The sequence below is a fragment of the Coffea arabica genome, chromosome 6c (assembly GCF_036785885.1).
Source record: "Coffea arabica cultivar ET-39 chromosome 6c, Coffea Arabica ET-39 HiFi, whole genome shotgun sequence".
Classification (NCBI taxonomy): Eukaryota; Viridiplantae; Streptophyta; class Magnoliopsida; order Gentianales; family Rubiaceae; genus Coffea; species Coffea arabica.
In genome coordinates, this window is record NC_092320.1 from 40,018,489 (window position 1) to 40,033,013 (window position 14,525).

The 14,525-nt window shown below is 35.5% G+C and overlaps 1 protein-coding gene across 2 annotated transcripts; it reads right to left on the reverse strand.

Moving 5' to 3' along the window:
• Positions 1 to 7,200: 7,200 nt before the first annotated feature.
• LOC113693680 (leucine-rich repeat protein 1) lies at positions 7,201 to 13,443 on the reverse strand. Of its 2 annotated transcripts, none has more exons than XM_027212279.2 (6): positions 13,015 to 13,441; positions 9,675 to 9,746; positions 9,311 to 9,454; positions 8,826 to 8,897; positions 8,680 to 8,751; positions 7,201 to 7,509 (listed from the first exon to the last, which is right to left on the reverse strand). In XM_027212279.2, exons 1-6 carry the CDS (start codon positions 13,242 to 13,244, stop codon positions 7,437 to 7,439), a joined length of 663 nt encoding a protein of 220 aa, XP_027068080.1. In that variant the 5' UTR covers positions 13,245 to 13,441; the 3' UTR covers positions 7,201 to 7,436. The 2 variants fall into 2 exon arrangements, with proteins under 2 accessions (XP_027068080.1, XP_027068081.1); XM_027212280.2 differs by lacking the exon at positions 7,201 to 7,509 and adding an exon at positions 7,864 to 8,234 and having other exon boundaries at positions 13,015 to 13,443.
• Positions 13,444 to 14,525: the final 1,082 nt, after the last annotated feature.

Here is a 14,525-nt window from a genome sequence, read left to right on the forward strand (position 1 = left end):
CACTTCGAACAAGGGCTTGAAGTGATTCTTTGAAGCTTTAGCCCGTGCAGGCGTAACTGGACCCAATGGAATTCAAACTGGATCATCACGTAGGCTAAGGTCCGTGCACACATCATCTCGAGTGCTACAAATGTGAAAAGGAAAACCAAGGTGAGTTGTTTTACATTCTAATTTCCACTTTTTTGTTCATAAGTCATTGGTTTTAATTGTGCATTTAACTATTAAACGAGTTGATGATGTCTCTTTCTAATCTATGTAGCTATCAATGACAACAAAAGGATTTGAACTGCCCAAAATTTGAATGTGAGTGTATAGATTTAGATTTGGAAATGTCTCACCTTATAGTATTTTCTTCTTGTTAACAATGCCATTTTTCCTTTATTTATGCATTAAGTTGATAGACAATATGATTTTTTTGTAGGACTTGGTTGGAGGGTGATTTGGAAATTAGGACTTCACTTGTTGATCCCTTTTCTTCTAAGATCGGGATTGCTGTTGCAGTTGCTGGTTGTTAGTTTCTTGTTGAGGCACGACTGTTAAATTATGTTATGTTTGTTAATTTCGTCACATTTAGTTCACTATATCCCATGGACATTAGAATATATTTGCTGTCATGTTTACAGGCATGTGTCTGCTGCTCTTGTTAGTTGGAATCTGCTGCTCTTCACATTTAACTTAGCTGCTGCTTTTGCTTGGAATCTGGACTCTGGAGTAGTGTAGGTAGTAGAGTAGACTGATCTTTTAAATGGCCATGGATTGGAACTTCCAATTTGGAAGTTTGTTTCCTTTCTTTGTTGGTGTGAAATTGTGAATTTTCTGTTGTTTTGCTGTTTCCCTGAATAAATTTTCTAGTACAGATTATTGGAACTTGGAAGTTTGTTTCCTTTGTTGATGGGAATGAATTTTCTGCTCTTTCTGCTATTCATGTGAGAACCTAGAAATTTTGTTAATTTACCTAGTTTAACTACATTTCATTTTATTCATTTAGTTATCTATTCATTTAGTTATTGATTTGGTAATGATTTTTGTCGTAATGCTTTTTTTAAATGTTATATGTGGAAAGGAGTGAGAGGGATAACGGCAATTATTTTTAGTAGGGTGCAAAAGGAGACTTTGGTGAACAAAAGAGGACTTTAGTGTAATAAGAAAGAGAATAGAGATATTGGAAGCTAGAAACCACAAGAAGGTGACACTTGGCAAAGTAGGGACAAGTTTTATGTCTTAAAACATATTTGACCAATCTTTTCTTACCATTTTCTTTCCTTTCTTGTCTTAAGACCAAACAAAATAAACATCAAGGGAAGAGAGAGAGAGGGAGGCCGAGAACTAGAGAGGAAGAGAGGAAAGAAAACTTCAGCCAAACTAGTTTCAATCTTGCTTGGATTTTGAGGGAAAAGGAAGAAGATAGCTTGGAGTTTTCCATCAATCTTGGTTTGAACTTGAAAAGGGAGAAGATTTAGTGAATTGGGTGGACTCTCATCTTGGTTGGAAAGTAAAAGAGGTAAGATGCTAGATAGTCCTTCTTTCTTTACCTTATGTTGGAAACAAGTTGGATTTGTGGAATAAAGGCATGATTTTATAGTGAATCTTGGAAGTTCATGAGCTGATGCTTATTGTACTTCATATTTGAGCTCTAGGGTTTGAATATGTATATGATTATGGTGGCTATCTTGTTGTGATTTTGGTTATATATGTATCTAATGTTGTTTTGGTGATGAAACCCTATGGAATTGCTAGGTAGGCTTGGCTAAATTTGGGAAATTAGTTAGAGGAATATTGAAAAAAAATTGAGGAAAATGGCTGCTTGCAAGTCGAAGTAGAGGGCTAGAGTTTGTTCATGCCTAGACACTTGGATATACTTGAACCTAGTACAAATGATGGATTCATGAGCAAAATGATGGGCTTTAAGAGGTGAAAAACCCTCACTTTTACATGTCTCAAGTTTCAAGAAATAAATTCCAGCCTGGGGAAAAATTGACTTGAGCAGTTTAAACTCCATTTGATGGACGAAAATGAGGAAATGCTTGCACTACCATTTGCCTAAATCTTTGACCTAGCATAAACAAGGATGTTTTCGCTTGACTTGCACTAGAATCTTGTGATTTGAGAGCTGAGATACATAGTTGGTTTGGAAGTAATTTTTCCTTTGAATATTGTGGCTTGGAGTAGTGGATCTCATAGTACTTTATATACTTGATTTTAGGACTTGAAGGTGAGGCCGGAAGTGCTCCTTAAGCAAACACTTAAGTTTGTTACCGTGGTGAGTGTTCTAAGTGCATGAAAATGTTTACGTGCAATATTTCTTTTCTTGAATGACATGCTTGCTTGATTGATATACTTGCTCTTGAACTGATGATATTGGGGCGAGAATGTACTTTATCATACTCAACCCTTCGTGGCTAAGTTCTTGATATCGATATGAAATGAACTGCTTTATTTGTGCTTGACTTGTTAGTCATGTGGGTGGTTATTCATCGACTCTCTTGCATGCTTGGGGCCCCAACCCCCATTGGCTAGTTGGTCGAGTTGAGCCAGCAAGGGCTTGGTCGATACGATCGATGAACCATGGGTCTTGTCACTTGGACTTGAAAGTGAACTTGTACTTGAGCTCTTGAACTTGAACTAGTATACTTGAGTGTTACCTTTCTTGAATTTTGATGTGCGGGTTTGATAAGAGGTTGAACGGTGGATGGAGAAAGACATGAAGTGGTGAAATACGTGATAGTATTTTGGAAAAACATTGACGGAGCGTCAACGGAATCTTGAACAAGCTCTTGAGAGCCCCGTATCCTTTCAAACGACTATGTGAATTCTTAATTGAAGTGTACTGGCTTCCATTGTGGTGTATTGTGTATTTGTAACCTGAGTATGATATCCTTGTTTGCATAATGATACAAGTAGTGAGACCATCACTAGCTCGTGCCAAGATGCTTGAGGGTTTTTTCAATTCAATCCATGATGTTCAAGACTCTGTTGAAATACATGAAGTCGTGAAGAGGATAGAGCGTTAGCTATTTGATCTTCATGTTTTTAGTTTCTTTTGTTTTATTTGATTTTTCTTGTTTAGTTGGTTAGGTAGTTATTATTATAAATAAATATGGCCAGCTATGTAAGCTATTTGAGCCATTTAAAAGTAGTTAGGTAAATAAGTGATTAAATCCTTATCCAAATTGGATTAGTCTTAGTGGTTTAGTTTTTAGCTATAAATAAGCCTTTTCTATTCCATTGTAAGACAATTATGAATAAAATTTGAGAGTTTTCTCTTTCTTGTTCCTTTGGGAACGTTCCTTGATACAAAGTGAGTCATGTCTCCTTTGTTCAAGTTTTGGCTTATCAGACAACGTTGAATTGTGGCATCATCCTACCCTTCTATTCAATCTCGAGAGGTCCTTGATTGTCTAGAATCCATCCAATTTATCCATAACCTAATCAAGATAGATCCTTCCGCTGCCTATACAATTCGTTTCTTCTCGAGCAGTCCTTGGAAAATCGAGTTCGCATCATCTGGTATCAGAGCTTTGGCCCTTGATTTAGGTTAATATCCTTTTACGTTTCTTATTTTTCCTATTTGTTTTCCTACCAAAACCCTAGCCACCTTTTTATTTTAAAACAAATTTATTCTTGTTTTCTAGATTTTATCAGTTGAGTCTAACCTACCCCATTGATTGATTGAGGTTGGAATTTTTTGGTATGATTACGTTCTTAAAAACAGGTTTTTCAAGGGTTTAACTCCCAATTAAATTTCTTTCAAGTGAAGTCATAACCTTGTGTTGAGTCATAAAAAAAAAAATTTTCGGGGACTGTTCACCAGGGGGTACTGTAGTGAACTGTTCATCCACTCGTGGTTAGGTGGTAGAAGAGTCCTTAGGGTTTCCAATTCCTAGTTTATATAGGATTAGTAAGTTCGTGACTTTTCTTTTCCCATTATGCATAACTTTTCTTTCCTGTCCAATTCCTAGCCTCTTTGGGAGTCCATCAAAACTATTATTTCCAATCCTTAATTGTGTGGGAAAAAAAGGAAAATTTCCAGTTTATTTCCATTACCAATTCCATCCCCCTTCACAATATGAAAAGTCCTCCATTATTGCTACACTTGTGTATTTCTTTTGGTCAAATCTCGATTCGAGGACGAATCGCTTTCAAGAGGAGGGGAATGATACGAGTAGTGAGACCATCACTAGCTCGTGCCAAGATGCTTGAGGGCCTTTTCAATTCAATCCATGATGTTCAAGACTCTGTTGAAATACATGAAGTCGTGAAGACAATGGAGTGCTAGCTATTTGATCTTCATGTTTTTAGTTCTTTTATTTTGTTTGATTTTTCTTGTTTAGTTGGTTAAGTAGTTATTATTATGAATAAATATGGCCAGCTATGTGAGCTATTTGAGCCATTTAAAAGTAGTTAGGGAATTAAGTGACTAAATCCTTATCCAAATTAGATTAGTCTTAGTGGTTTAATTTTTAGCTATAAATAGGCCTTTTCTATTCCATTGTAAGACAATTATGAGATGAATAAAATTTGAGAATTTTCTCTTTCTTGTTCCTTTGGGAACGTTCCTTGATAGAAAGTGAGTCATGTCTCCTTTGTTCAAGTTTTGGCTTATCAATTCAAGACCACGTTGAATTGTTACGCCATTCTACCAACAAATCTTTGTTCGCTAATTCGTTAGGTTGTGGGTTGAGATTAAATTCAAGATTCACACTTTGGGGGTTAGAGGGGTCGAGATTTTTCCATCTTTTGTATCCATAACCTGGTCAAGATAGATCTTTCCGCTGCCTATGCAATTCGTTTCTTCTTGAGCGATCCTTGGAGAATCGAGTTCGCATCACATGACTTTCTTGGAACCTCATGGGGTAAAAGCTCACCCTTCTAGTTTTGTTTTCCTTACAGGGAGCGAACGCTTGGGCAAATGACTAGGAAAGGTCGAGTTCGGTCGGAGTCTTTTGTTTTAGCACAGTTGTACCAACTTTTAGTTTGTTTTTTGGTAAGTTGGGAACTCGACTGTTGTAAATGGATCTCGTAGTGTATTTTAAAGATTATAGTATCCATAAACTTATGTTTAGGCCAAGGATTGTTTTTTTTTATTGTCACTGGTGATATGACTCTTGTTTTAAAAAGGTTTGTTAATAAGTTAGTACTCGAGTCCTGACGAGAGTTGGTCAGACAACCCGCTAACCTCTTTGATTTGCCTTAGATGAAGGTGGGGTCGTCACAATTTATTTTGTTGGTGTGAATTTTCTAGTACTACATTGGATTAGAAGTTTGTTTATGAATGGATGAAAGGCCTGAAACAAATTAATTTTGGAGTCTAGAGCTCATGAAACTGTATAGTAGCAAACTAGCAATTGCAGAATGCAGACTACTTTTGGAAAAATTTTATCGAGTCGAGTGCCTTCTAGTCCTCAAACTCGATTGGGTGAGCTCAATCAAATCAAGTCTCATGCTCCATGAATATATTGTCAAGTCAAGTTCATGTTTGCGAATTATTACTCAATCAAGCTCAAGTATCCTACCCACACTTAGAGTTCGAACTTGAGTATATCGCTACTTGAACTTGACTCGGTTCGAGTATAGTGCTACTCAATCTTGACTCGATTCGAATTCTCCCCTACTTTAAACTAAACTAGAACATGGACAAAAACCTCTGAATTACTTGATAAAAGTTGAAGTGTTGGTGTTACCCTCATTTTTATTCCTTATTTATTTTTTTCTTTTTTTTGAAAAGTAAACATTCTATTGGGTTTATCATGAGTCTACTGGATTAAAATAAGATTTCCTGGTGGTAGAATTTGGGAAATTTACATCCCACACGTGGGTAAATCACAATTTCCATGTTTGATTTAGTAAACAAATACTCGCAATTTTGTACAAAGGGAAAGAAAAGGAGGGCACCCACTCCATCACTAACCTCTGATTATCCTCTAAAAATTTCTTCAAAACTTGGACATTTGTCTCAAATCACTATAGTTCTAAATTTCACACAAAATTATTATTTCACGATTAATTGGGGTCCATGATTTCGTCATTCTCCTTAAGCTTCCAAAGATAGTGTCGGGGCTTCTTTGTTGATCGCGAGTGCGAAGCTTTGATCGGAATATCAATATTCTTTGGGCTATGGTTTCTCCATCTTCCAAAAGCAACAATTCTTATCAATTATTTATCAGCGGGAATCATAATTCTTGATTATATTGAGTTCGATTTTGGGTTTTGCATGATGATGGAGACGATGAGGTGAGCAGGATGACGAAGGGAGCAGTTAATCTTCTATCTTTTTGGATCTGGTCTAAGAGAAGAAGAATTTTTTTTTTTTTTGGGGTTTGATTTTGGATTTTGGCTGATGATGATGGAGACGAAAATCTTTCTTCTTCCTTTTTGTTCTCCATTAAAACTGGATTAAAAAGCTTTCACCATCCGAGCAAGCATAGGCGGAGAGCGGTAGCGCCATAGTGGTCATGATGATAAAGAAACAGCAGTCAATGCTTTCAATATCTACATATCAGTCGTCTATTGTCGTTCATGGGAGAACGAAAAAAGGAGAAAAAATGAAAAAGAAAAAGGAAAGGCAAAATCAAGAAAAAATGACAATACATAAAATCAAGGAGTAAAAATGGAAAAGACAAGAGAAAAGAAAAAGAAAAAGGAAAAGGAAAAGGAATAAAGCAAAACACAAAAGAAAACAGAATATGTAGTTACCAAATTAACCTTTACAAGATTATTTAGTATACGAGGGTTCCTAGTATCTCTATAACATGGATAGAAACGATCCATGTTCTAATTTAGTTGAAAGTATAAGGTTATTTTGTGAAAGTTATTAAAGAATAAGGACCTCTGTATCTTTCGGCAATACCCCAGAGGGGCTCCATGCACCGTAACCCTATAATTTACTACGTTTTTGCCATCAAGACCTTCTATCACCGGCTGGCTCAATTTACCTGACTACATTATACGAATGAGCTTCCTGCTTCATTTAAAAGTATGCTTGAGGGATACATGTAATTCAAGAAACCTTTTTTTCTTTTTCTGGCATAAAAGAAGATTAAAAGTGATTAAGAAAATACTCTCCTGGTCCCAGAAAATGCTACTGTCAATTTACCTGTCCCCTAGGTCTTTCTCAAAGAAAATACTCTGGAGTATAAGATGCCACTAGCACGTGTAAGATCTGATTGACAACATTTCACGTTCACAGAATTTCTATCATCATGTCTTCAAGGACTCCACATGACTAAATAAAAGACAGGAAGATACATTTTACAGTGCTAGAAGTACACTGATCATACAGATTTCGGTAACTTAAATGCCAGTCTACAAAGATAGTCTGCAAATATTACATGTCCAAGCATTTTAAGGCACAACACACCAACAGGACACTGTTAAGATACAAACACAACATATAAACCTCAAAGAGCCATTGTAGCCTGTTGTATCTAATAGTTATCCTACGAGCAGTTTGTTTCGTAACTTGCGAGCCCTTGCAGTTCTGGACCTTCAAGACGAGGATTGTTCTCAAAGCTGCAATGTTTGGGCAAATAATGGCGCCCTATCAGGTCAGCCAGAAACAGGAAAAGAAACGGCAGCAAAGAATTCTTTTATTTATTTATTTTTTCATTAAGCATCAAAGGAGCATGAAGAGAAGTGAACAACCCCAGTGAAGCACTACGTAAAGTACCATCTTACAAGACCTGAAGGGCAGAAGCAGCCATTGGGATCATTTACTGATTGCCATGCAGGGAATTGCAGTAAATAACTCTAAAGTTTCCTTTTATACTTAATTTATTCATGTCATTTCACTCCCTTACCAAGGTGCAACATTACCTATTGATAAATCCCTAACTTTGGGTCTTTTTTAATTCAATTGTACTCCCATACCAAGGTAAAATTTTTCTCTGTTCTGATATTAGGGACATTTCCCAGGAGCGAGGCATTTTATGCATTGTAAGGCATCATTATCAATTGAGGTTTAAGTTCCACTTTTCCTGTTACAAGTACAACAGTCATCTGATGTTTCTGTTTTGAGTGAAGAAAAAGCTTCCTGGGTCCCATTGCAACTCAACTGCATTTCTTCAGCCGTTAGAGATGCGCTAAAACATTGGTCCTATAAAGAGGATGTCGTCTTACACATGCCTCTACTGTCTCCAAATGGGTTTATATTGTTGATCCCACCAAAATCTGTTGTACATTTTGAACCTCAGCTCCGAGGGTAAGGATGGAATGTTGGAAAGAAAGCTCGGATGGTGCTGGGAAGGAAAAATTGTAAGGTGACTATTAATTAGACAATGACGAAGTGAAATATCACATCACAATGGGATGGGGGCAAGTAAGAGAGAAGACATCTTAGAGGCTACTCTGATGTAACTGTTGTACCCACCAGGGAAGGGCAAAGCACGTTCCCCACTTGACTGAACCCAAGGAGCAGTGGAACTCAGAACAACCCACAATGCATATAATATCATACTGATATGTTCATTTACTCTGTATGATAATTCCATCCCTAATGCTTATCTCTCCAACGAAAATAGCATGTCAAACTGGTGGTGGTTGAAAATACCAAAGAAAACCAAAAACAGGGTATTGTGCTAAACTTTTTCTATTATCTATTTGTTGGATCAATAGCAACATGTCAAACTGAAAGGGGAACAGAAACACCACAGAGGGCTGAGCATATCAGACAAATGGACGTACTTGTTTAATGGTATGTGCTCAAATGGACCACTGGTAGGAATTGTTCCGCACAAATCATTATTTGAGACATCCCTGATAGAAGAAACACAATTCATAATTTGGCACCCATGAATATGAATTAATGACTCAAAATAAACAACACTTACACAACTTTCAGGGAAGAAATTCCAGCAAGTGACCTTGGAATTGGCCCGGTTAAGTGGTTATCATTCAGGCGCCTGCCAAAGAAAGCAATTGACTAGTGACTTCCAAGCACAACTCCATTCTTCCTGCGAGGTTCTATTTCAATTTTATCATTCTAAAATCTTCTTATCTTCTATGTTCTTGAAACAGAAATTCTTATTAGGATCTGGAAAAACAATATCTCTACAGTATGCCAGATTCTGAAGGATGAGCTACTGACACAAATTTGAATAAACACATAGTCCAAATAAAATAAATAATGACCAACAAACACACAAACCAAAAAAAATGCATGCATGCATACATACGTGTATAGAAACATGCAAATGTAGACATATATGTAGATACTTTAGTCAGATGCAAAATACACATATACACCCTCATATAAATCTTTACTTCCTTTGAAACTTAGATAAGATTAACAAAACTCTAACAATGTAGAACTTACAAGAATACAAGAGACTTCAACTTTCCCAATGAATGAGGAACGACACCTGTGAGATTATTGTTGTATAAGTCCAAACTAATTAGGCTCCTCAAGTTACCAAGCTCAACAGGGATTGACCCTTGGATATTATTTTTGTAAAGCTCTCTGCCAAAGGAAATGAGAAACTTCAGAATTACTACATTGAATATAGAGAGAGACAGAGATACTAAGAGAACTCTCAAGATGACATTAGGCACTCTATCAGTGAATTGTCAACGTGGTATGAGTAGGAACTAGCCAATTGAATGCTCAATTAAATGGAAGACACTAACAGAAAGGCCATGATATGTAAGAGACACTAACAGAAAGGCCATGATATGCTTACAGATACTGCAGATGTTCAAGCTTCCCCAAATCAAGCACTAGATGGCCAGACAAATTTGAGTTGCCGAGGTCCCTGCAGAAAACATAAGCAATAAGTTGCTTTAAACTCAAAATTCCAGAAAGGACAAAGAAAACCATTCCTTACTATTGAACATTGCAAAGTTGAAGCACTAATTCACAGAAGCCATATAGAAAAAAAGAGGCAGCATAGTCAAACATAGAACATCTGAATTACATATCTACTTCATTTGGCTATTTCACTAAATAAATAAATAAAGGAAAGAAGAAAAAACAGAATACTGCAATTTGATTGCCAGATATAAATAATATTGTTCTTTTATGTATCCATATCAATTAAGAATGGATAAGATATTATAGTTAGTAAGATTCTAAGAATTTGTTATATAAGCCTGCTAGCTCTGAGGTTACAGCATCGCATATGCCACCAGTTCAACCAAGAGCTGGCTGTTCCAATTTATTCAATTTTTTACATAATTGAATATGTCCTTATGAAATCAAAGAGTATTAAAATGGTGTGATCCCCCTTCCAAACCAGAAAGAGACAATTAAATTACATTCAGAAACAGTATCTCAAACAAAAGGATAGCCATTTCTCGGACGGATATAAGATGAAAATCATTCTCTTTGAATTGGAAAAAAAAATATAAACCCAACATAAGCGTGCATGTGAGGGGGAAATAACATGACATGGATATGTACATGTCGCAAAACCTCTTTACCCATCTCCTTTAAACAACTTTTCCCTACTTCTTGTGATTTGGTGACCATGTGTGGACGTATACATAGATATATAAATTGGCATCTTTTAAAACACATGCAAAGTCAAGATTGTTTTACCTTCCACCTATCTTACAAGAAGATTTAACCAAAAACCACAAAAAAGAATTCATAACATGGAAGAAAATCCTTCTTACAGTTCATGCAATCAGTATACAATCTTATTGACTTACATTTCCTTTCAATCAACACACACACACACACACACGCTAATAGACCTACAGGAACACACACATACACACAAAATTGTGCAAGTCAGTACTAAAGAAATTTTTTAGAATGTAAATGTACCAAGCAATCCAAATGGTCTCAGCCAAAAATACGATGTTCACAGCAGCAAAAGGAAACTGAAGATAAGTCAACACTCAATGAAGAAAAACTTCAAAAATAATGGACCCCAGGCTGGCATATAATATTGAAAAATATAACCGAGTGATTGGGAACAAATGAAGACCATCACTTCACCATATATACATTTATCACATATTTGGATCTTGTTCTTTTTCCTTTTCTTTCTTTCCTTTTTTCATTGTTCATGATTTAAAGAGATATCAAAGCCCTATTGATCAGAAGTAATGGCCAGCAAAAACTACAAATAGGTCAACTAGTTGGAGAGCCATTTTAATTCGAAAAGACCTAGCTTTTCAAAGATTAGCTTCTTCCAATTTCTCCTTTATCAAGCAGTTAAGAAAACTTAAAATTTCAAAGAAGTACTTAGAGATAGTCCCAATAGATCTATACCCAAAAATTTCTAGCTCTAATCAACGATCACATATCACAGTGCAGCATCTACAAACAGTGCAGCATCTACTGGAGTTGCTTTTATTTAGATCTGATTTCATCTCAGAAACATGATAAGATCATGTAATCATAACAGAAAATTAAATTTCCCAGCACATTAAATTGTATGTAGTAATTAATTAAGTGAACACAATAACAGAGAATTAAAAAGTAGCTTTCCAGTTTATATCAGATGAATCAAAAACTTGCAGATTATTGGTTCTCAAAGAGTTCCTTTTTCACTCTTAATATCCAAAGAACCCAGTGATGCATTCGAGACAGCTGAAAACAACATTGTAGACTTAAGAAAACTGTGAAAACCACCACATATCCAGATGGACTGAATATTGAGTGAATCATCAGCTTAGCCCATAATATCTACTAATTCATCATCCTTTATGCGTAAACAGGTGTATTCCTAATCATTTTATTGGGCTCCTTGAATGAAATTATTCAGATATTTGAATAAAAAGGCATATTGACCCAGGTTCAATCAGTTACCAGCTCATCATCCTTGGCACGCACAGTATAGAACACAACTCATAGACGCAGCAACTGATTTACCATTGAATGAAGATTTAGTATTTTAAAATTATTTCAGGCTAAAGTCCATCATTGATTACAATTACATTAACCAACAACGTCCTAATAAACCTTTGCAGTAAAAAACATAAATGAATTGTCATGTGTTTCACATATTCCATGTATATAACTCAAAGACAAAGAACAAAGCTAGAAATATGAATGGTGATAACCTAGTGCCACAGAATAAATTCTATTTGCTAGTCAAGAGCTTAAATAGGGTAGCAATCTATTTTGTTACCTTGCCACATTTTGGCCTCTCTCGCATTCATGTCTTCAACCCATTCTCCCTTATATTAAAGTCTCTTTCTGTTTGTCATCAGGTACAACCAACATTTGACATTTCATGTCACTGAAGACCTTCTAAATTTCAAAACTAGCTCTTTTAATCATCAGATCCACTATGTACAAACAGACCACATACTCTCTCTCTCTCTCTCTCTCTCTCTCTCTCTCTCTCTCTCTCTCTCTCTCTTGTAAAAAAGAGAAAAAAATAAGGAAGGAAAACCTTACTATGAAACGTCTGGAATTATCAGAAGGGCTTCATTTCGGGAATGCATTCCCATTAGAAACAAACTTAGAGCGCATTTTCTACCTGCATTTGAACAAAACTCAAATGCCCCTATGTCTAAGCATAGCTCTGTAGTTTTGATACATTGTCACGTATCTGAATAACATAAGATACGAAGATACGACTGCTTTGCATCCATTGTAAAAATTTTCTTTTTAATAACTCACCACTTCGAAAATTTAAAACGCATCTTTTGCAAACACCCAATTGATTAAAAGCTAAACATTTACACAACTTAAACGGCTATAAGTTTACCATATCCAAACTTTTATAACATAGTGCTGTGCACGCTACTAACTCACGCTTCACAACATCTATACCTGGATACTAAATGAAGCAAAGAAAAGGATCTCAAGTTTTAAGAATTGCTTCTTCATATTCTTTCTTCAAGAAAAACCAAACCAAAAAAATTTTTAAAAAAAAAATCATTAGAAACAATAAGCACGATAAATCGAATCTATACATAAAAAAGAAGAGGTTCCACTACTTGTGTCATCCTACCATTTTCTTCTCTCTAGCTAAAAAAGACAAAATCAATTCAAAGTTTACAAACAAATAACTAACTAAAACCAACAAAGAAGAGAGAAACTGAAAGGGGGGAGTGACATACACGCGCGTGACATGGTTATCTTGGTTGCAGGTGACATGAAACCAAGTACAGGGGTTTACAAGATTCGGATCCCAGCTCTGAAGAACGTTATCGGGGTCGAATAGACTCCGGCGAAGCGAATAGAGCGCGTCCCCTTCAGAATTTGCAGTCACGGCACTCGGATTCCACGATGCTATTACTGCAATAATACTAACTGCTAAAGACAAGATAAATTTGTTAATCTTCACCATACTTGTACTGATGAATATCGAGAGAAATTCTAGGGCTTCGATTCCTGATTTCTGGTTTTGATTTTGCAGAGGATGAGGAGAAAGAGAAAAAGGAGAGAGAGGAAATGGGCGTGTTGTGGTGGGCAGCGGACCTTGTGGTTTACTTAAACTTCCAAGTAGATGATCATTTTCTGGAGCTAGAAGAGTGAAAAGCAGGTGCCGGAGGAATCTTTCCAAGTTTTTACAACTTTTTTACTACTGCAACTCTCCTGACATGATTATTTAATTCTAGTAAAAATTCTCCTGCCTTGGATTTCTTTCTCTGGATTTAGGTAAAAGGTTAACTTGGTCAGTTAATAATTTAGTGGGCTATTTAAAGTTTCACCCAACTTACAAAAATTGACAATGCTTGTGGATGTTTTATTTAATTCCAAGTGGATATCTTTCATGAACTCACTTTGGTATGTCGTTATGTACAAAAATTATTTTAATTATCTAACAAACATGTTTTGTAATTATATATTTTATTTTTTAATCATTTTTTTATTTTATATATATCACATTACAAAAAATATTATAATAGTTATTCAAAACAATTTACTAAATAATCTTCTATCCAAGGACACTATTTCCCATTAAATGTTTTAGGGTGACACGTCTATTTAAATCCAATAAGCCCATAAAGACAACTCTTAAAACATGGTAACATGTAGTATGAAGAAGTATAAGAGAAGATCTAAAATTATTACTCTATATTTATATATGATTTTCTTTATTCTGTGACGTAAGTGTAAGGAATCATACAGGTAAGTATAGCAAAAGTTAAAATTTGGATCATTATTACATGTCATTTTTGATTAATTATCATGTAACTATAAATTTGTTTATGAAAACTATCTCAAGATTGCAAAAAATCTTCTTAAACTCTACAGATGAGTTGCATGCAAAATCCTTAACAATGCACTTGAAATTGAGCACATGTACATCATCTGATGGTAATCTACATGAATTTTCTCAACTTGGACCTCTAAGGTAGAAATTGCTTACTTAAACAAGTGTTGACTTATGGTCAAAATTATAACATACAAGTTGTTCTTGTAGAGGATGAAGAAACCTTAAGGGGAAAATCAAACCAAAACTAGGAGAGAGAAAGTCGAAGTTCCTTTCGCTTTTTGGCCAAACTTTCTTTCAATATTTTCACTAGATTTTTCACAAAAATCTCACACAATTCAATATCAGTTCATTAGTTTTGTTAGCATAAATTATGAGAGTATATATAAACAAACAAGTTTATTGAATCCA

Excerpts from the sequence above, each read along its gene's own strand:
- LOC113693680 (XM_027212279.2), bottom strand. The coding sequence starts at position 13,244 with ATGGTGAAGATTAACAAATTTATCTTGTCTTTAGCAGTTAGTATTATT. Across the intron at positions 9,455-9,674 it reads CTTGAACATCTGCAGTATCT|AGAGCTTTACAAAAATAATA; the intron begins GTAAGCATATCA and ends TTCCTTTGGCAG. Across the intron at positions 8,898-9,310 it reads TTGAAGTCTCTTGTATTCTT|GCGCCTGAATGATAACCACT; the intron begins GTAAGTTCTACA and ends TTTCTTTGGCAG.